At 41.3% G+C, this 21,874-nt stretch overlaps 1 protein-coding gene across 2 annotated transcripts in view; it reads left to right on the top strand.

The window, feature by feature from the left end:
• INTS4 (integrator complex subunit 4) overlaps positions 1–18,705 on the top strand; it is a 110,717-nt gene extending 92,012 nt beyond the window's left edge. For both annotated transcript variants that reach the window (XM_072794760.1, XM_072794761.1), the window contains 7 exons: positions 517–597; positions 2,290–2,420; positions 7,401–7,460; positions 9,858–10,017; positions 10,222–10,365; positions 14,268–14,388; positions 18,288–18,705. In XM_072794760.1, coding sequence (XP_072650861.1) covers positions 517–597; positions 2,290–2,420; positions 7,401–7,460; positions 9,858–10,017; positions 10,222–10,365; positions 14,268–14,388; positions 18,288–18,466 — 876 coding nt within the window. In that variant the 3' untranslated portion in view covers positions 18,467–18,705. The remainder of the gene's footprint in view (positions 1–516; positions 598–2,289; positions 2,421–7,400; positions 7,461–9,857; positions 10,018–10,221; positions 10,366–14,267; positions 14,389–18,287) is intronic.
• Positions 18,706–21,874: the final 3,169 nt, after the last annotated feature.

Raw genomic sequence — 21,874 nt, 5'->3', positions numbered from 1 at the left:
ATTGTGGCTCTTAGTGATAGTTTTGAACATAGAGAGATTGAGGGAGAGGGAGGAACCTACAAAAGCTTCTAGATTTCTAATGTGGATATGTCAATAAGGTGATGGGGCTCTTCAAAGGAGTGAACATGGGGCAAAATAAAAGAACCACAGTCAGGGAAGAAGGGTTTAGGCAGCCAAGGTAGCCTAGTGGCAGTAGGAACAAGAAGGGAGAGAGCCCTGGAAGCTCGCTTGCTTGCACATTTTGGTGAGACCTACATGGTTCCTGCCCTCTGCTTACAAGCACTGGTCTGATCTGAATATAGGGCCTTAGAACCAGGAATTCGATTGAATGAGGAGGAATTCAGACCTTTGGTTTCCTCTTTCTTTATAACAGGGCTTACTAGCTTAAAAGAATAAGATTGAGAGGAAGTCCTAATCCAGTAGATTTCCAAAGCAAAACAAACACAGAAGGTTCAAATGATATATGCCAATCTTGGTGACCTCTGTGTTCTTTTCTCTCCTGATTTGTCTATGTAGGCCTTGCAAGAAAAGTTATGGAATGTGGCTGCCCCATTATATTTGAAGCAGAGTGACTTGGCCTCCGCAGCAGCAAAACAGGTAAGCATATTGGGACCTTCTCAAATGGATCTCTGTCCAGAATTGTCTAAGTTGGAACCAGAGGCTTTCACGTGGTTCCACGCTTCTGCTGTGCCCTCCTCAGTTCCAGCCCATGACAGAAGTTAGTAATAGGAGAAGCAGCATAATTAGCCCACACAGCAGTCACTTTGGAGACGGGGATCTCGGTTCTAGTCTCAGGTTGACCTCTAATTTGTTGGGTGATAACTGAAGTTGCTTAACTTCCTGGATTTTTCCTTCTCTGTAAAATATGGCAACTTAACTGGATGATTTCTAAGTAGCTTTAGTGTTCTAAAATATTATCAGTTTGTATTTCAGATATACTAAAATCCAATCAATACGGTCATGAATCTTTCATCTGAAAATGTATCTGAACTCATTTTGAAGTTTTTATTTTTAGCCTGCACCATCTCTTGAATATTAAAATGTCCTTATGTACTCCTCAGTTCATTAAATAGCATTTAATTATATGTACCTTGAGTTTATTTCTTTCTAGCTTTGATCAGTTTCCCTTCATTCATAAGCATTGGGATTTGGTGAACTCTTCTGGGACCTGTCTTCCAGGTAGTGAGTCTATATATGACGCAGTGATTATGACCCAGTAGCAAGCTAATCACTGTTACATTATAGTTACTAAATGATTTCAAATCTATTTTAATTAACACAGTAGTCTCATTAGGAAGAATAAATATTAAGTCATTTTATAGATTAAATAGTTAAGGCCTAGCAAGGTTAAATTTATAGAGGTATAGGTAGTAGAATTAGGAAATTCAGCCCAGATCTTCTGATACCCATTGTGTTTTCTTCCCATTTCTCTATTTAATCTCTCCTATGATCCAGACTTCCTTGAAGATCTGCTGTGTAGCTTATTGTAGGGGAGTAGAACCTAATGACTAGAGCCCCTGAATGGGAGTGATGGGACCAGAGAGTAGTAGCCTAGAAGAAAGAGGGCAAAGGAATTATCATTGCTGGGTGACAGATACTGTGCTAAACGCTTTCCATGCTCCATTTTATTCTTTAAATTTTATGACTTGGGGGCTATTTCTTCCCTCTTTACAGATAGGAAAACTGAGGCACTGTGTAATTAGTTAACTTATTTTTCTGCCAGTTGTCGGAGAGCCTGGAGTCCTTTCTCTGACCTCAAAACCCTCAGGAAGGGAGGCACAGAATGGCGAGAGAAGTGTCATTTGGATGGGAGTAGCTGATTTGGGTAGAATAGAGCAAGAACTTAATGCACTGGGTCATAGACATTGTTTTCTGCACTTGTTCTCTGTTCAAACTCCCTTCAGTAGACCAGGCACATAGAACAATTGCCTGGATGATTAATACATGGTTAATGGTTCCTGATGCCAAATTCTTGAGGACTTTTCCTAGGGTTGGGCTTCCATACAGTGTTTACTCATTTGTTCCCACAGCACAGTAGTTTTGGTTTAGGGCAATAAGCAGTGCTTTACAATTTTATTTCATAAGATACACTATGTTAATTTCTCTCAATACATATTAATCTCTCAGATTGTCCTGATTTCTCTCACCATAGGCACTTAAATAATCTCAGTTCAGTGTTAAAGCATAAGCATTAAAAAATAATTTAGTTCAGAATTTTCGCCTAGAATTCTGTGCTCCTCTCAAGACTGTTATGATATTTTTACTGATCATTAATTACCTTTCTTATAGATCATGGAAGAGACTTATAAAATGGAATTCATGTACAGTGGTGTGGAGAATAAACAGGTGGTGATTATACATCACATGAGGCTGCAGGCCAAAGCCTTGCAACTTATAGTAACAGCACGGACTACTCGAGGGTAAGATGTGTGGCCAGCCAAAAGGGTGGCACAGTCCTTTCAAAGACACTTACGGATACATTGAGAGATCTCACCACGGTTAATGAGAAGTGAAAAGATATTGGGAAAAATTTGCTAAGGGGCCAATTCTTCGTTTTTTTCCAGATATTCCGGGTTCTATCTTTGGGTCAAACTAGGTCTCTGGAAAACCCCTCTACTGGCTCTCTGTAGCCTACAGCACAACATAGGACTTCATAAGCAACAAGGACATTCTTGTTGTCTGGATCTCTTTAAGAATTTAGTGCCAGGAGCCATTTTTTCTCTTCTTAAGGGACTCATAAGCTCTCCCAGGCATTAAACACAAAAGAAAAGATTGAATGTATTGTGTAGTGAGACTACCTTGTTCAAACCCATACCTCTCCACTTATTGGTTGTTAGATTTTGCATGATATTTTTTTAAGCTTCCCTGTGCCTTGTTTCCCTGTCTGTAAAAAGAGAATGATGACAGCATCTGTCTTACGGCATTTTTATGAAGAATAAATAGGATAATACATGGAGAAGCACTTAACATGGTACGTGGTACATAGTAAGAGCTCACTGTTAGACTTTCTAATAGAATTGCTATATTTAGGGCAGCCCAGGTGGCGCAGCGGTATAGCGCCGCCTGCAGCCCTGGGCGTGATCCTGGAGACCCAGGATCGAGTCCCACATCAGGCTCCCTGAATGGGGCCTGCTTCTCCCTCTGCCTGTGTCTCTGCCTCTCTCTCTCTCTCTCTGTCGCTCATGAATAAATAAATAAAATCTTTAAAAAAAAAGAATTGCCATATTTAATCGATTCTGAAATGCACAATTTAAATTTTAACTTGTCTGAAATAAGATATTTTGATGATGTGCCATACTTTGATTGAAAGCGGGGTTTTTTGTTTCTTGATGTTTCACAAAATAAAGGATGGTGGGATCATAGATTTGATACATTGTAGTAGCTCATTCCCAGGTGGAAGACACATCTGATACTCAGTCTACTGGTTATGTCAGTCTAAAAGTAGCATAGAGAAAGAAATGTATTTAAGTAAGCACTGAAAAATACCAGGTCAGAAAGAACATTCTGAATGTTATTTTATTTTTTCACTTATCTTGACAGTGATAAAATCAGGTAGTGATTTAATCTTACAGACAGCCATACATTCATTTAACAAATGTTTAATCCCTACTATTTGCCAGTCATAGCTGAGCAAAGATAGGTGCTAGTTTGGCATCTACACTTTTTTATTTAAAGATGATAGATTAAAAAAAAAAAAAGACGATAGATATATTCTTCAGAGTGTGTATGATTATTGTAAAAAAATGTAAATATTGCAGAGTAAGTGAAGGTTCTCTGGCAATCTACCCCTTCTAAAACAACTGTCAACAGACTCTTCCCAAGCTAGTTAAATACATATGGATTATAAATGTGTATGTATTAATATAAAATGGAATCGTACTATACTTTGTGCTCTGCTTCCTTTTCACTTCATCCAGCGATATTCTATGTTTCCACATCATTATACAAAGACTGTAATATATTTGATCTTTACTAGTACTGTAGTATTTTACACTTTCCATTTGTATGCACTCTTTCTTTCTTTCTTTCTTTCTTTCTTTCTTTCTTTCTTTCTTTCTTTCTTTCTTTCTTTCTTTCTTTCTCTTCCTTCCTTCCTTCCTTCCTTCCTTCCTTCCTTCCTTCCTTCCTTCCTTCCTTCCTTCCTTCCTTCCTTTTTTTTCTTTCTTGACTTTTGTTAGATTGGTGGTTTTCTTTGTTTCTTCCAGGGGTTTGAAAGTTCTGACCCTACTTCTAACCTTTTCAAAAGAGAGGCAGTAGAAGCTTAAGAGGGTTGTGGTTCCTGTTGCTTAGACTCAGATCTTGACTCCCACCATTTGCAAACTTAGTGACCTCAGACAGGTTACTTAATGCTTCTGTGCCTCAATTTGTTAACCACGAGTTAAACTGGGATAATACTAATATCTGCTTTGCCCTCACAGGATCATTGTAAGGATTACCAAATTATTATATGTAAAGCTCTTAAAATACTGCCTGACTCATTCAAGAAATACTTGATAAATGTTAGCTGACATTAGTATATAAATAGTATTTTTACTTATATTTTAAATACATTCAACTTATATTTATCAGTGTGAAAAGTTAAATAGACTTTATGGTTACTTCCAGCAAGATCCTATCAGATCAAGATGAAAGTTGTGTTTTTATTTGTCTCATACTGTTAAATAATTTGGAATTTAGTTTCAGCTTATTATGTTTTTATTATGTATCTCTTATTTTAAAAATCTTCTCTTAAAGTATGCATTAATCTTTTAGGTACTTTTTCAGAATTAGTTCCAAATTGCTCACCACTTTTTTTTTTTTTTTGGTACCACAGTTGCTTTTTGAAATTCCTTGTTCTAATTCACTATTTGACTAGAACACGGTCTAGTTCCTGTAGTTCTTGTTTTTCTGAATAAGTATATGAGACCCTGCATGTCTGAAACTGCCTTTCTTTTGCTCTTATACATAATTGGAATTCTTTCAGAACTCTGTAAATCTTGCTGTGTTACTGTTTAGTATTTAATGTTACAGTTAGAATGTCTGATGTCTGTCTGGTTATCTTTCCTTTATAGGGAGCTTATTTTTCTTGGTTCAGAGCTACCAACTTTTTTTTTTTAAGAATTCAGAAATTCTACCAAGATATGTGTAGGTTTATGTTCCTTTTCAGTGTTTTCACTGACCTTCAATGGGACTCAGAAGTATAATTTCCACTCAGGGACCTTTTCCCCTCCATTGTTTCTCTAATCACTACTGCTTGCATCCACTCCAGTCTGTCATACTGGATGTTGTGTCTTCTGGATGTTTTCCTTATCTCTTATCTTTTTTTTCATAATTTCAATTTCTTAGTTTTTCTACTCTTCTGCATAAATTCCTTAATATGCTCCTTTTAGGTTACTGCTTCAGTTTTCCTCACTTTTCATTGTACTATTCCTTTATTATTGAGTTGATTTCATTATTGCTGTTCATTTCCAAGTGTGCTTTCTTCTGTGTGCCCTTTCTGTAGCAGTTTCTCTTGATTTATCAGTGCAGTATCCTTTCACAACTCCTCTTTAATCTCACTGACATTATTTATTAGAATGTTTAAAGTTTTCTGTACTTTCTTGCCTTGACTTTATCTCATTGAGGTCTGCTTGATCTCTGATTATCTTTATAATGTCTAGTAATTTCCCATTGTCTTTGCATACTTACAATTACAAGTCACCTGCAAGTCAGTGTTTGCCCAGTGGACTTCACTTTTCTCCTGCTTTCCTTCTTCATGTCAAGAAAAAAGTGGATGTTCTTAATGGTAAAGACCTACTTCACATAGCATGTAGTTGAGGCTTTCTGCTCTGCTTGGGGCTTAAGAGAGGGTTCCCAAATCTTTATTTTGGAAGCTCTCCAAGATGACTCTATATAAGTAGGCCCCAAATTGATGCTGCTTGGCCGAATTGCTTTCCTTTCACCCTCTGCTTAGCTGGAGGTGTCCTTTCCAGCCCTCTCCTGGAGATCTTCAGTAGGTGAACCTCACTATCAAATTTCAGTTCCATTTCTGGTAGTTTATCAGAGTTAAGAAAGTTTCAAGTGCTACCTGTTTTTTAGGAAAAGAATTCAAATGTGTGTTGCTTGTAGAGTAAGTTTCCATTTGTCATTTCTCGTTTACTTGTTCATTCAGCAGATATTTATTGAATAACTGCTTGTGTCAGGAAATATATATCAGGATGATTAATACAAAATCCCTATTCTCATGGAGCTTACATTTCAGAAGAAAGACTAAACTAGGTTATTAAGAGCCTTAACACCAGTAGGGTGCCTAGGTGGCTCAGTTGGTTAAGCAACTGACTCTTGGTTTTGGCTCAGGTCATGATCTCATGGGTCATGGGATTGAGCCCAACGCAGGGCTCTGCACTCAGTGGGAAGTCTGCTTCAGGATTCTCTCCCTTTGCCCTTCCCTGCCACCCCCACCTCCACCGCCACTTCCCTGCTCTTGGGCACTCTCTTTCAAATAAATAAATATTAAATCTTCAAAAAAAAACCTCATTTTTTCCCCATGTTTTTATATAAGGAAATAGTGTTTTTCTTCACTGGCACTTTATTCCTGTAATGAATAATACATTAATGAAAATAAATGAAAAGTTTTATTCAGAAATTACAAGAAATAAAGAGTCAAGTTAGTAAAGAAAGAACATTGTCTTTGGGCAGAATAGTAACAAAACCTTTTCCCCTTCTGCATGAGAATCTGACCTTTGGTTAATTTTTTAGTCTGTTCCTTAGAAACCTGGTAGCATTAGCTATATTACTAGGTAACGCTGCCATAGTAGAAATGATGACTGAGAAAATTGCATGTAGAACAGAAGGAACCATCAATGAACTGTAATTACCTGGTACAGATACCATAGCTTTGGCCTCCATTGAGTGCAATGATTCTTCTAACTGGAAGGTATGCCTATGGATTTGTTTCAAGAGATGTTAGCACCTGTGAAGCATGAGACTTCTAACCCAGGATGGTCTCCAAGCTCACCAGATGTAGAGGTTATCTCCTTGTACCTCAGCTGTCCACGGCAAGATCAGAGCTCCCAGAAAGCTCTGTGGACTGCTGACTGGACACCTTTGAGGACTTCCGCAAAGGAGGAGTATGATGCTGCATTGCCCACAAGCTGTGCTTCTGTCCTGTATCCTTACGTCAGTCTGATGTCAGGCGTGGCCTGTGACAGTCCTTGATTTTGAGCCTAACAGTCATTGCAGTGTTTGAATCGGGTCTGGGTACTGGCAGATATTTCACCCCCAGGTCCACTAGGAGTCTGCTCTTTTCTCTTAGAGATAATTTTGATAATGTACTCTCATTCTCCTTTTAGGTAGACTCAGGTTTCTGGGAATTTAGTCCTCAATTGGAAGACTACATAAACAAAGTATGTGTATTGTTTGTTTCTCTTTTCTTTCTACAGAGTTGACCCCTTATTTGGGATGTGTGAAAAATTTTTACAGGAAGTGGACTTTTTTCAGAGGTAAGTATTTCATTACCTTCTAGCTTATTAAACCTTGGTTATGTACAGAATAGCACGTACAGGGCAACAAGAGCAATCAAAGCCAGAACCCTTGGTTTAACCCATTCAGCCAACCTGTTATCTGTGGCAGTGTGCCCTAATTGTGTATTTTCTTTAGTGGCATATAAACTTCTTTAAACTGACCTAAAGGGGCAGCCCCGGTGGTGCAGCGGTTTAGTGCCGCCTGCAGCCCAGGGTGTGATCCTGGAGACCCTGGATCGAGTCCCACGTTGGGCTCTCTGCATGGAGCCTGCTTCTACCTCTGCCTGTGTCTCTGACTCTCATTCTCTCTCTGTGTCTCTATGAATAAATAAATAAAAAATCTTAAAAAAAAAAACCGACCTAAATGTACATGGTAATGTAAATGTAAATGGTATAGTGAAAACATCAGAAATCATTTGGATTCAGCATTCAGCTGAGCCACAAAAAGCAGCAAGTATTACATGGTGAAACATAAGCTTTTTTGTTGAAAAATCTCAACTTGCATGTTCTTTTCACCACTGTTCTTAAATTTCCATATTTTTCTATAATCTATAAGAAATTGTTCCATAATTCTATAACTTTTATTCTGCAGTACAGCTCTGTTTTCTCAAAATTCTCTATAGAGTAAATTGGTTAAAGAAGTTGCACTAGATGAGTGGAAGGCTTGGCAAAAAAATGGTAGTTAGTGACCGACCATATATGGTGTGTACTGGCAATATAATACTAAGAGGAAGGCACTTATAGGATTTTATAGTCTAACATTTATTAAGTGTAATATTTCATTCTTCCATTCCTTATCTTTGCCCCGCCGAACTTTACCAGACCTGAAGTTTACATGACTCTGCACTTGTCAGTCTTCATCTGGGTGCTACAGCTTCCTGTAGGGCTGAGTTGCAACACCATGCTTCACCAATGAGAGCAACACCATGCTTCACCAATGAGAGCAAATGAGACATTCAGCTCGGCCCTTTAAGATCCTGGCTTCAGATCTCAACTGTGTTCATGTTTTACTTTTGGTTGTAGGTTCTTTAAGGTGGAGAGTCTGTTGTTGCACAGTTGGGTTGAGGAGACTTGGGAAGGAGATAGCTGTGGTATGCCAGAGTTCCACAATTGTTGTTTAAAGTTGGACATTCTTTTTTCATTCAGTCCCTGAGTCCTTGCACTGATAATCACCTCCTCAGTGAAATATTTTTTGACTGTCTCCTTCGACAAGGCAGAAGTACTGTGGAACCAGAGCTGGGAATGAGTTACTTAAATATTTAAAGCCTCATTGCAACATCATTTTCTCTGAATCTCAGTGTTCCCATCAATAAATACAAGCCTCAATGGGATGCCTGGGTAGCTCAGCAGTTGAGAGTCTGCTTTTGGCTCAGGGCGGGATTCTGGTCCCAAGATTGAGTCCCGTATCCGGCTCCCTGCGAGGAGCCTGCTTCTCCCTCTGTTTATGTCTCTGCCTCTCTCTCTCTCTCTCTCTTTCTCTGTCTCGTGAATAATAAATAAAAATATTTTTTTTTTCTTAAGAAAATCTTAAAAAAAAAAAGCCTCATTATGATAGGCATTTTCTTCTCTTTTGCTCACTGTTACGTTCCTGGTGCCTGTGATGGTACTTGGCACTTGCTAAGTCTTAAAGGCATATTTGTTAAATCAATGAATCTATAATATGAAAATAATAATTCCACCAATGCACAGGCTTTCTGGGAGGATTAAATAAGATCATATAAAACACAGGGGCTCCTGGGTGGCTCAGTCGATGAAGTGTCTGCCTTCAGCTTGAGTCATGGTCCCAGGGTCCTGAAATTAAGGCCCTTATCGGGCTCCCTGCTCTGCAGGGAGTCTGTTTCTCCCTCTCCCTGCCCCTTCCCTCGTTTGTGTGCGGTGCTTGTTTGCACTCTTTTGTTCTGTCTCTTTGTCAAATAAATAAAATCTTTAAAAACTAACTAAATAGGGATCTCTGGGTGGCGCAGCGGTTTAGCGCCTGCCTTTGGCCCAGGGCGTGATCCTGGAGACCCGGGATCAAATCCCACATTGGGCTCCCGGTGCATGGAGCCTGCTTCTCCCTCCGCCTGTGTCTCTGCCTCCCTTTCTCTCTCTCTCTCTCTGTGACTATCATAAATAAATAAAAAATTAAAAAAAAAAACAACAACTAACTAAATAAAAATAAAACACAGAGTATGTCTGGCACATATCGGTGTTCAATAAACAAGGCTATTGGGATAATCGTATCACCAGACTTAGTTATCTAGGTGCCTGGCTCTCTCAGTCAGGAGCCAAGGGCTTCTTCAGTTCATCTCGTCTTCTACATCAGTGTTTGGCATATATATGGAGTTCAGCCTGTATAAATGAATGCCTAGTCATTTGCTTCTGTTTGTTCTCCAGGTGTTTTATTGCTGATTTGCCCCACCTACAGGACAGCTTTGTGGACAAACTTCTTGACCTTATGCCCCGACTCATGACATCCAAACCTGTGGAAGTGGTCAAAATTCTACAGACCATGCTGAGGCAGAGTACCTTCTTGCACCTCCCCCTTCCAGAGCAGGTCAGGCCACATCTGTTCAGTCAGTCAAAAGTGTTCACCTTGGTAATCTTCTTTAACCAATTGAGCATCTGGTCTGGGGCCTTTCTTCTGATTGGCTCACACATGTCCGCCTGCTGATAAGGAGACAGAAGGGTGCGCGGGTCATGTTTTGTTGCCCGGGGATGACCTGGCTTTAGAATCATTGTGTATTCTTCTTGCTTACAGATCCACAAAGCTTCAGCCACCATCATTGAGCCAGCAGGCGAGTCAGACAACCCTTTGCGGTTTACATCTGGATTGGTTGTGGCCCTGGATGTCGATGCGACCCTGGAACATGTGCAGGACCCTCAGAGCACTGTGAAGGTCCAGGTCTGTCAGGTTTTGGTTCCCTTGGAGCTTCCACACTGACTGTTGAAAGATTTAACTTCAGCAGCCCTGTAATTTCTACCTGAGGACAGAAAATGCGGAAGAAGAGATGAGTCTTTTGAGAAAGAATCTGGGTGTGAATCCCATCTCTTTTGCTGATTGTGGTTTGGAGCAAGTTACTTTAAACTCTGTACCTCACATTCTACAACTAACAAATAGGAACAATTGACATTGAAAGGAGATGAAGTATATAAAGCCCCTGATACTCAGTAAGGTTTTACTACATGACAGGGGCCTTTCTAGTTTTGTAATGTGAGGTTAAGACTTGGTATTTTCAGGGCTACAAGCAAACTATAATAAGTCCTTTTCAGGCTGTGGGTGGGTCAGCTTGGTGAGCAAAATTTAAGGGTTGAAGAAAGCAATCACTAGGGAGTATTTTTTCCTAAGTTAGATATATTAGAGACACATGCCACATGCACTGGAGACACTAATCAATTTGGACCAGCCTGCAGTTAAGCCCCACCAAGAGTACTGCCAACTCACCCATCCACCCACTCATCCATCCATCCACGTAGCAGTACTTACTCTGTTGCACATGATAAGTGCTAGGGTTGCAAAGGTGTCAGAATTCCTGCCCTCGGGATTTGCATTTTCAGTGAAAGATGAATGGGCATGCACTTATAAAACGGAAGTTTACTCATCATTCAGATGTGCACAGGATAAGGATCCTGTGGCCTCTTTCTAAATACCTGATTGCTCTCATACTATATAGGCCAAACTTTGGGAACCCATCTGCAACACTGCCTTCTGAAATAAGACACAGCTGTTTAAATGGAGCTGACTTACTCTAAAGAGTAAGAGACTGACTGGTGCAGTGAAATAATGGAGCATTGTACTGACTCAGCTTCCGGAGTGTGAAACTACTTTGGAAGTTTCAAAGACAGGAATGAAAGGGAGCACAATATGCCACCCTAAATATGCCTCCGGCTAAGGATTATTTTGGGATAATTATTTTTGAGAGGCTGAAGACACTGGGGAATCTCTGAAAACAGAGAAATTGCCCTTTTGTGAGGTAAATTTTCATTTATAAGGAAGATCACCATTTGTAAAGGTGTCTTGCTCTGTACTAGGAAGAGAAGGATGACTAAATCTCTAGAAACTCTTAACACTGGGGCAGACACCAGTTTAAATGTGCATAACAGGGATACCTTGCTGGCTCGGTTGGTAGAGAATGCAACTCTTGATCTTGGGGGTCGTGAGTATGAGCCCCAGATTGGGTGTAGAGATTACCTTTAAAAAAATTTTTTTTTAATATAATAGTCTTACCCTTGCTTACTATGCTTGTTCATTGAGCCAAAACTGGCCCCCTCCCTCCACAATGCTTTTCTTTTGTCTTTAGTGGAAGATGGTATTTAAGGTGATGGCTTGAGCCATTTCAGGGAGTTAATCAGTTTTCCCGGGTATTTCCCATGTATACAGTGTATACATGTTATTAAACTTGTGTTTGTTTTTTTTCCTGTTTATCTGTCTTTCATTATAAGAGTGATCTTAGCTAAGAATCTAGAAGAGTAGAGAGAAAATTAATTTTCTTCCCCTACAGGTGTATTTCCATTTTTTGGCTACCATAAAAAAAATTCTGTAATATGGTTAAAATACACATACATGCAATGGAGAGAATTTAATTTAGAGAGTGTGGTTGGAGGCTGAGGAAAAGAAAGGCTTTATGGAGACATTGATGCATGGAGAGGTCTAAGAGGATGAGTAAGAGCGAAGGATAGGAGCTAGGGGAGGTATTTTAGGCAGAAGGACTGCCAATAAAAGTAGGGATGCAAGCACAGATAGTAAGTACAATCTGAGGACAGAATAGCCAGGAACAGGAAGGGAAGGCTTTCTGGAAGAGGTAAGAATGAGTCAGGATCTGAAGGTTTGCCTATGGTGACAGTAGAGGGAAAGAAAACCTCTGACTTCCCAGCAGGAATTCCTTTTTTTGTAAAAAGGAATTCTTTATTACAAATCAGAAGACCCACAAAGAACTAATTCTGAGTTGGCTGTGAAGTTGTACTATAGTTTTCTTTTTTATACGTTAATGGTTCTCTACCCTACCTGCACTTTAGAATACTCATGAGGAAAGCATTAAAAAGTAATGATGCACGGGCCTCAGCTTACACCAATTAAGTTGGAATTCTGAGAGTAGGGCCCATATGTATCAGTACTTTTTTTTTTTTTTTGAGAACTCTTATGTGATTCTAATGTGCAGGTAGCGGGGAGAACTACTGGTTCACATTCATCCCTGAGAAAAAGCTCAGTGACCAACTGAGCATAAATGAAATTGCAGGCAGATTATTAGATTCTACTGAAAAATCTCCCAAGGCGGTTCAGTGCATGGCTAAACTGTTCTGATGCCCCTACAGGTGGGGAGGTAGGGAGGTGGGAAACTCACTGCCCCTTGTGGGACAGCTTTAATGGTAGGAAAGTGCTGTCTAGTCCAGCACTTCTTCTGTTCTGGGCAAATGAAAGGTGATTATTGTAGCCAGGATGCAGGAGTTCAAGAGCATCTGGCCCCGAGGGTCCCAAATAGACCAGATTTGACCACTTGCCACTGACAAAATCCAAAGACAGAAAGGAGCTGTGGTGAGCAAGACAAGAATTCCTTTTAGTGAGGCCAGCCCTGGGAAGACAGTAGACTAGTGTCTCCAAGATGGTTTCCAAAGTTCTGAAAATACTTCCAGGTTTATATGAGGAAAACATGGTACAAAAGTCGGTGGGTACTTGCAGGCGGGCAGTAAAATCAAGTCACTCATTGTCTTGGAGTCAACTACAAGGGATCTTGCCAGCTCAGGGCATTGTTATTGCTTGAGGGGATAGTTTTGGTACCATCAGGAGATGTTTTGCCTTCTGGGTCTTTTGCCTGAGTTAAGAGATAAACTGGAAAGAAAAATATAATCATTTAGGAAGTTTGAGATCAACATGGAGGCAATAGAAGTTCTCTCTCATTATGGGGCAGGTGGGCTGAGACAGGCCTCTCCATAGTTTCAAAGTTGAAAGGCCTGTGTAGTTCCCAACTTTGTCCTTAGCGGTATATTTCTCTTGTCAAGGCCATGTGGTTCTCGGATAAGCTGCATTTGTTGGTTTAGTTCATTTCTATACTGTATAGTGCAAGAGGCTGTCTGCACAAATAGCAGTGAGGCTTCCCTAGGATGGTGAGGAAAGTACTTTGGCAGTGCGTGAGATATGAGAACTGCCAGCTGTTCAAACAAACAAACAAACAAGTCCAAATTGGAGTCATTTTTCCCTATGACAGGAAACCAAGACTTAATTACAGTTTCAACCTATTCCAGGAATGTATCCTTCCCATTTTGTACAGCTCCTTGGTGCATTTACTTGCTAGATACTTATTAAAGCCAATTAGATCTTCAAATTTACTTGGTTGGAATTCTGTTTTTTAACAGAGTAGACCCCTCATTGACAGAGCAGTAGAAAGAGCTTCTTAGCTACTTATAATCTAATGGAAAGAATGAAGTCACAAAATTATTCTTAATACTGGGTGGTGGGTGCTAGTCCATGATGTATGATGGAGAGCCAAGAAGAGAGAAAGTCATCCTGATGGGGTGCTAAGAAGGCTCTTCACATCAGGATTAGTATTTTTATCTATTCTTATACTTAATAAAGGGACTTTATTCCTATCACTTCTTCAGCAAAAATTTAGGAAACCTTGATCAAATGTTACTTTGTTTGGGGCAGGGAATGCAGAGGTGTCAACAGTGTTAGTCCCCACTCCAGGAACAGGGTTTAATGAAGGCTAGTGTCTTCTTTTCCTTCTGTTTTGAGGTTCAGAACAGACAGCGCAGCTTTATTGAAAACTCATGGCTCTTCTGTCCCTTTTTCTCATTTCTCTCACTTCTTAGGTCTTATATCCAGATGGCCAGGCTCAGATGATTCATCCTAAGCCGGCAGACTTCCGGAATCCTGGCCCAGGGCGCCACCGGCTTATCACTCAGGTGTACCTCTCCCATACTGCCTGGACAGGTAAGGGGTCAGCGGACCAGGGTCGACAGGAAAACGTGTTCCTGGGTATCACACTTACCTGTAGGCATTTGGTTTTTTTGCACTTTGAAAAATAAAGTTCAGTCAGGTCTGCTGACCACTGTACTTGATTTCTTAAGAAGTTTAAAAGCCCAAACTGGCTGCATTTAGACTCATTTGCTGCATTGCTTTGATTGCTAAAGGCAAGATTTTGTCGTGAGATATACAGGAGATTATAATAGAATGGAATCTCATGGAAAGAGCCCTCGGCTGGATGCCAGCCACACTATCTTCTTGTCCTAACTCTGCCATTGACTTGCTCCATAGCCTTGGACAAGCCACTTTCCTTTCTGAAACTGTTTGTTTCCTCACCTTCAAAATGAAGATGATAGCTCTCAACCTAGGAGTTAGTTCTAAGGCTTGCTTTGTCTGGAAATGAAGCAGTTTTATATTTCTTACTCCAAATTAAAATTGTTCTGAACAATTGTATATTGTATATGAACCATTCAGTTCATTCCTCCCAAACAAGTAAAATGACAACTATTACTGCCCTGCCCTCCCACATGGGCTGATTTAATGATAATTTAATAATTTGTGAAAAGAGAGGGAGGTTACATAAGTATTTCTAAAAATTCTTAACAATAAAATGGGAGGATACAGTGTGTAAGACATTACATTTCAAGCATGTAAGGCTTTAGAAACTTGAGAAAGAGACTTAGTCTACAGAACCTAAAATGTGGGGGAGAACTAGCCTCACTGGTATTTCCTAAATCATTGAAGATGACCCAGAAGCATGATTGTTACTAGAGACTGTTTCATGCCACCAAATTTGGCTTATTTTAGAAATAGGTGGATGCCTTCTGGAATTTTCTTTCACTGAATTTTTAAATACATGAGTAACTAATGCCATTATTAATGGTTTCCCTCTAACAAGGTTTTAGGTGGGTATAAATGACATAGTTTTCACAAGAGGCAGCCCCTTTGGGGGTCTAGTCAGTGACCCTGGGCCTGGCACAATTGAGGGAGCATCCAGCAATGCTTTTACCCAGGATTTTCCTCCATGAGCATCCCTCATTTCATATCTTTGCTGCCTGGGATGTTCTCCACTATCACAGGAAGGTAGAATTTCTTGTTCTAATCTGCTCTGATAAAGGGATCCTAGACATGGACATGAAATACTTTCAGAAAGATATGCTGTGGGACAGCATTGTTGTGGAAGGCCCAAGCCTCTAGAGGCAGATCACAGCATATTAGATCTCAGAAGAGCCTCAAAGGTCTTAGAAGGGTCTCTCATTTTGCCCTGGTCATACAGCAGCTCATTGCCTGAGGAAGGGCTACTGCCTAGGCTGTGAGCCTGAAGAATTCTGATTCATTCAAGATCACTTCCTCTGAGAGATTGCTACTACAAATCTCTCTTAATCTCAGCATAGCACTTTTTAGTATCAGAAGTTTTCTCATTTAACTATTTACTGACTTTCCCATGAGAGTGAAGTCTCCACAAGAGCAGGGAACTTGGTTATCAGCTTTACCTCTGTATCTCCAGGGCCTTGTTTCTTGTGTCTTAGAGCCTGAAATATAGGAAGTGCTCAACAAATAATGACAGTTAACTACAGGATTTTAAATGTGCAATTAAAATTCATTTAATCCGGGGATCCCTGGGTGGCTTAGCGGTTTAGCACTGCCTTCAGCCCCAGGGTGTGATCCTGGAGTTCCAGGATTGAGTCCCACATCAGGCTCCCTGCAGGGAGCCTGCTTCTCCCTCTGCCTGTGTCTCTGCCCCCCCACCTCTGTGTGTGTCTCTCATGAATAAATAAAATCTTAAAAAAAAGAATTTGTTTAATCCTTAGACCAAATTGGTGGTAGGAATTAGTGTTCTGTTTTTCATTTTACAGATGCATAAATGAAGGCCCACATAGCTGATCATGCGTGGTGCTAAGGCTGGCACTCCGATTTCCTGACTCCCAAATCCCTTATGTTCATGATACCACACCCCCTTTTTACCTGGGACACTGAAGTGAAACGTGTTCTCATTCCAGATGTACCTCTGCCTTCTCCTAATCCAGGAGATGGGGCCTGGTGCTGGGGGTCATTCTTCCTTGCAGTCCTTCAGTAGCTCCTTACCAGGCGCCTCTCCCCTGGGAGGCAGGATGCTGCCGTGTCAGAAGCTTTGAGTCCCATCGACCAGGTTCCAGATTCTGCTTCCCTTGCTGTGTCATCCTGAAAAAGTGATTTTACTTCTGTCTTATTTTCTTTGTCTGTAAGGTGGAAGCAAGAATATATATCTCATAAGAGAGCTATTCTTACAGGCATGATGAATAGGTCACATGATTTGTCCCACATAATCTTTTGTGTTTTCTCCTGCTGTCTCTTCTTGTTTGCTCTCTCCCGTCCTTTCCTCTGATGGCAGTGTTTGGACCTGCCATTCTTAACACATGCAGGTGAGGGAGGGCATAGGAACAGATGGGGTTGAGTCCTCTGACCTCACCAGGTTTGGCTGAAAGTGCTGTGAGAGCTGGGGCTGGGTTGTGGTTGGGGGTTGGCAAGAGCCATCTGGGACAAAAAAGGGAGCATAGTGGAGAGTTGATACTGGAGCTGATGCCAGAGAACAGCACTGGTTTCATTACAGATCTACTTGGTCAGCTGTCAGGCCCCATATTACGTGGTTGTGTTCTTGCCACGTGGCTGGTAGATGGTGACGCCAAGGCTGCTCTCTGGGGCCAGTTAGGTTAGTTAGGTTCCTCTGGCTGCCTGGGTGCCTTTCCCTTCCTCGGAGGCAGCAATTCAGTCTCTGCGTTCCTCCCTAGAGAGAGTACTGGAAGTTACTATGAAGAGGTCTGTGGAGGCATTGAGAGATCCTGGGACCTCTGTCCTTGTTCATTTCGATCCATCCAGCTCTCATTCTTGTCCTCAGTACTTCTTAGCTTTGGGCTAATCTTTAACACTTGCATATTTTGCTCCAGTCACATGAAATTAAAGAGGATATCCCAAGCTTACTCTGTTCCTGGCCCTTTGCGCTTACCATTGGGCTTTTCTGAAATTCTCTCCCCCTCCTTTGTAGAAGCCACATGGTTAAGAGATTAATTGCTTCTGTTTATGAAGTGGGTTTAAATTGTCACCAGTGTGAATTTGTGCACTTAGAACCTCTCAGAGCCTTGGGACTTTTGGGGGGTTGTGACAGTCTCATGGTGTGGCAGGGTAAGAAATCTTGGGGTTCTGTGCTTGCCATGGAGCAGATATTCTATTCCAAAGCCTTCTTGGACTCCCTCCTCACTCTTCCAGATTTGATTAGAGTGTTGTGCTCCATTTGTTACTGTGTTTGTCTCCAACAAATGGTCAGCAACTTGAGAGAGGGCTCCTTTGCTGACTAGGGCCTGCCCATGTGCATGAAAGAATGAAAGATAGCAATATGACTTTAGGTCCCTGAAATGTGTTCCTGTTCACTAGTAGGAACTTTTTGTCAGAACTGTTTCCTAATCAAGGCTGCTTCTCCACTAAGATGGAGTGCGCAGCCCTGATGCCTGAGCTCAGCCACACAGGAAGAGCATGGTTATCTGGGTATGAGAAACAGCCATATGCAGGCCCATGTGGCCCACTCTCGAGGCCAGAAGGCCTCTGTAGCAGACGTGTTAGCTCTTGTCTGATCAGCCATGGATCTGAGCTGCAGGGAGCCCACACAAGACCTGAGGAGGAGGTAGCAGAGAAGCAGCACATCTGCTGGCTCAGGCTTGGCCTTACAGTGTTCAGGCTGGGACAGTGTCTTTGTTTGGTGAGGGGGAAGGGAGGAAGACAGATGAAGAAATGTTTAAAAACCCTTCTGCTTCCATCTTTAATGTTGCTTTTATTTGCTATTTCATCCCAATTCCTAGCGGTTGCTAGAGGATATCTTTTGTCTTTTTTTCCAGAACCATGCCAGGTGGAAGTGAGGCTGCTACTGGCCTACAACTCCAATTCCCGCATTCCAAAATCCCCCTGGATTGAAGGTGGCGAAGTGTCACCCCAGGTGGAAACCAGCATCGAGGGCACCATCCCCTTCAGCAAGTCTGTGAAAGTTTACATAATGCCCAAACCCGCAAGGCGCTGAGTCACAAGCATTGTGTAGAGCTGATGCTGAGAAGGACCTTCTTAGGTAGCAGAGTGAGCCCGAAGCCTAGAGCACTTCACCTGGAGCCGGCGTATGGGCATGAGCACCATCACCCTTATAGTCTCATCTGGTATCAAACACAAAATAAATTATTTTGCATTAAAAAAACAAAAACCTTCAAGTCTACACCTCTTCCTTCCCTGACTCCCCCCACCACCTCAATAAAGTTGAGAAAACAACTAGCTGTTCTAGTTCCTGGTCCTTAAAAAAATTATGTGGCTATAGGTTCAACATTTATATCATATGGTTACATTCCTCAGGTGGGAAACAAAGATCCAGTTTTCTAGCCACCTCTAAAGAATGGTTTATTGGAGCATAATCTTGTTTCTTAAATCAATAGTCTGTTTGCCAGGGCCCACTCCTTTCATAGCTGTACTTTCTCACCACTGACAGTTTCTGAGTGGCCTTAGACATTGCCGTCTTGCTGAGAAGCTCTTTCCCTAATTCCGGCAGTAGCTGCATCAAGGACTGGATGAATAGCTGGAGAATGAATCATTTTCATCCCTGAGGGAGATTCTTGATCTTGCCTGTCATTACCTTTAGAACCAAAATAATACACAAAGGCCATATTTTAGGAGAAACAAGGATTATGGAAAAGAGAGATCCAGTGTAAGAAATAAAAGCATTTCCCATTACATCTTCGATGACTTCAATGTTGGAGCTGCATGTGAGTTAAAGGTATAGTTGGGGTGTAAAAATGGTAAATGCTCAAGAGACATTAACTCTCTGAGGAATCATGCTACTTTACCTGCCATTTAATCCTTGCTACAGCCAACTGAGTCTTCCAGAGACTTCAGAGTGAGGAGTCTGGGAGGAATCCTGTACATTAAGTAGTACAGCCTGTTTTCATTCAAATCCAAGATGGTTCCTGAGGCCTGCGCTCTACTACCTCTAGGAAAAGTATCTGGAAAAAGCCTTCAGAGCTTCGGTTCTCTATGCCTGGACATCCTCAACTATAAAAGAGAGATACCTTAAGTGTTCCTGAATGGGTTTAATCTAATAATGCTTGGTAGAATCTGAATCTAGCCAGTCTCGATCATGTGTGGTACTTGGGAAGCTTATAAAAATAATAGCAAGAGTACAGAATTACTCAGGTGGCACTGGAATTTGAAGTCAAGCATGTTTGGCTTTTGGTTTAATGTACTTGATTTGTGCCCAGCAGTGATATAAGCCTTTTCCATGAAGTAACTCATTTAATCCTCACAGCTACCCTATGAAGTGGATACTATTGTCATTGTTTCATAAGCAGGGTAGTTAGAGTTGAGAGAATGAAGTAATTTGGCCTTACTTATACAACTAGTAAATGATAGAGCTGGGATTTGAACCCAGGCAGTCTGGCTCCAGAAGGCCATCCCTGCTAGAATGGGATAAAGGAAGAAAGATCTTCAGGGAGCTAGCTTGCTTTTCTAGTGTGCTTGCTTGTTTTGTGTATCTCAGGAATGTGACATCAGTGGACTCTCATATGTCAAAAGATAACCCTGACAAAAGTGCGTGCCATGGTGATAAAATGAATCTGGGATCTAGGCTGAAAACATTGAGACCCATGGCTGTCCACTGAGTCCCTCATGTTCTAGCCATAGAAAGCCTTCTAGGTGAAGGCTATGGTGTATCCTTTTCAGATCCAGTATCCTGCTATCAAAATTCTTCTCAGTTATTCCCCATTTTACTGGTGGGGAAACAGGTTTTGAGGTAATGTTTTTCTCCTAAGGGGAAAAGTCAGGACTTTATTCTAGGTTTCAACGTCCCAAATATAGTATTTTTTTCCACCACAGGTGGGGATACACTAAGGGGCAGATTTTGGCTTTAAGATCAAGTTTTTAAAAGCTATGTAAGAGGGATGCCTGGGTGGCTCAATGGTTGAGCGTCTGCCTTTAGCTCAGGGCGTGATCCCGGGGTCCTGGGATCAAGACCCACATCGGGCTCCTTGCAGGGAGACTACTTCTCCCTCTGCCTGTGTCTCTACCTCTCTCATGAATAAATAAATAAAATCTTAAAAAAAAAAAAAGCTATGTAAGAATTGAGTGGGCTGCATTAGGAGATAAATTTTCCACATTGGATGTGTTCAAGCAGAGGTTGAACAAGCTCTTGACACATTTCTTGCAAAGAAATTCAAGTATTGTATGAGAGATTGGGCTCAACCTTCTAAATTCCTTTGACCCTGAATTGTTAGATTCTATGAAATATGAGACTGAATTCATGGTAAAGCCAAGGCTGGAACCCAGGCCTCCTGATTCTTAGTCCAACATGGTTTCCATAATAGATCTATTGTTCTTTGTAAGCGGTCTCCCGTGCACCCAGCAGTCAAAGCCAGAAACCTGTGTGTCACACTGGACTCCTTTTGCACCTGTCACATAAACATAGCTGTCAGGTCCTTTAGATTCTGCTTCCTTAGATGTTTCTTGATTCCAGTCCTCTTATACTCAGTTTCTATCCTAGTGCAGGCCATCATCATCTCTCCTGAAATGTGACATTAGCTTCCTAAAGATACTGCCTCAAACCTTGCTACCTTCAGTCCATTCTTCACACAGCCAGCAGAGTGATCTTTGTAAAATCCAGACCTGCTAATAATGCCATTCCCCTGCTTACATCCCTTTGAAGGAGCCTACTGCTGATCCCAGGAAAGTTTAAAGGCCTATTCTTGAAGGCTCTTCCTGCCTGGGTCATCTCCAGCCTCATCCTGCCAGTGCCACACATGCTGTGTAATTCTCTGGTAACAATTCCTGTAGTTGTACCCAACGCTCACCATGCTGTCTTGTCTCAGACCTTTGGACCTACTGAGCCTGGAATATGTTCTTCAGATTGTCTCCTATGGCTCCTCCTCATTCTCCAGGACTGAGCCTCATTCTGGAATGTATCTTGTGTCTCCTGTGGGCTTGGTGCATTGCTTCTGTGTTCCAACAGCCTCCTGTATGTTCTTAAAGCATATTTATTTAGGTATTTTTTGCAGGTTCACAAATGGAAGCCTCTAAAAAGGTAGGCGGGAAAAAGGGAGTCAAGCAGCCTGGAGGAAAAGTAATAGAGACTTTCATTCTTTTCAATCAGAGAACATATCCTCTGTCAGAATGTAGTTGCTATTCAGCTCTGCTCAGTGGTTTCTAAGTATGGGCCTGGTGGTAAGAGATCCAGTTCTTCCAGAGGAGCCAGAAATCTGCATTTTCATGTAAAAAAAAAAAACCCTAATTAAAAAATAAATGATAAATGTTAAAATTACTCTGAGACAAAACAGGTCTCTAGGTAGATTGGTGCCAGTTTGCCAAGTCATTACCATCACTGTATGTTCTCATGTCCATTTCTTTCAACTACTCTGGAGTACCTGCGCGGTAAGAACATCCGTGTCGTATCCTCAGC

This window comes from Canis lupus, chromosome 23, assembly GCF_048164855.1.
Source record: "Canis lupus baileyi chromosome 23, mCanLup2.hap1, whole genome shotgun sequence".
Lineage (NCBI taxonomy): Eukaryota > Metazoa > Chordata > Mammalia > Carnivora > Canidae > Canis > Canis lupus.
Note: the sequence above shows the minus strand (reverse complement) of the source record. Positions and strands in the feature narration are given on the sequence as shown.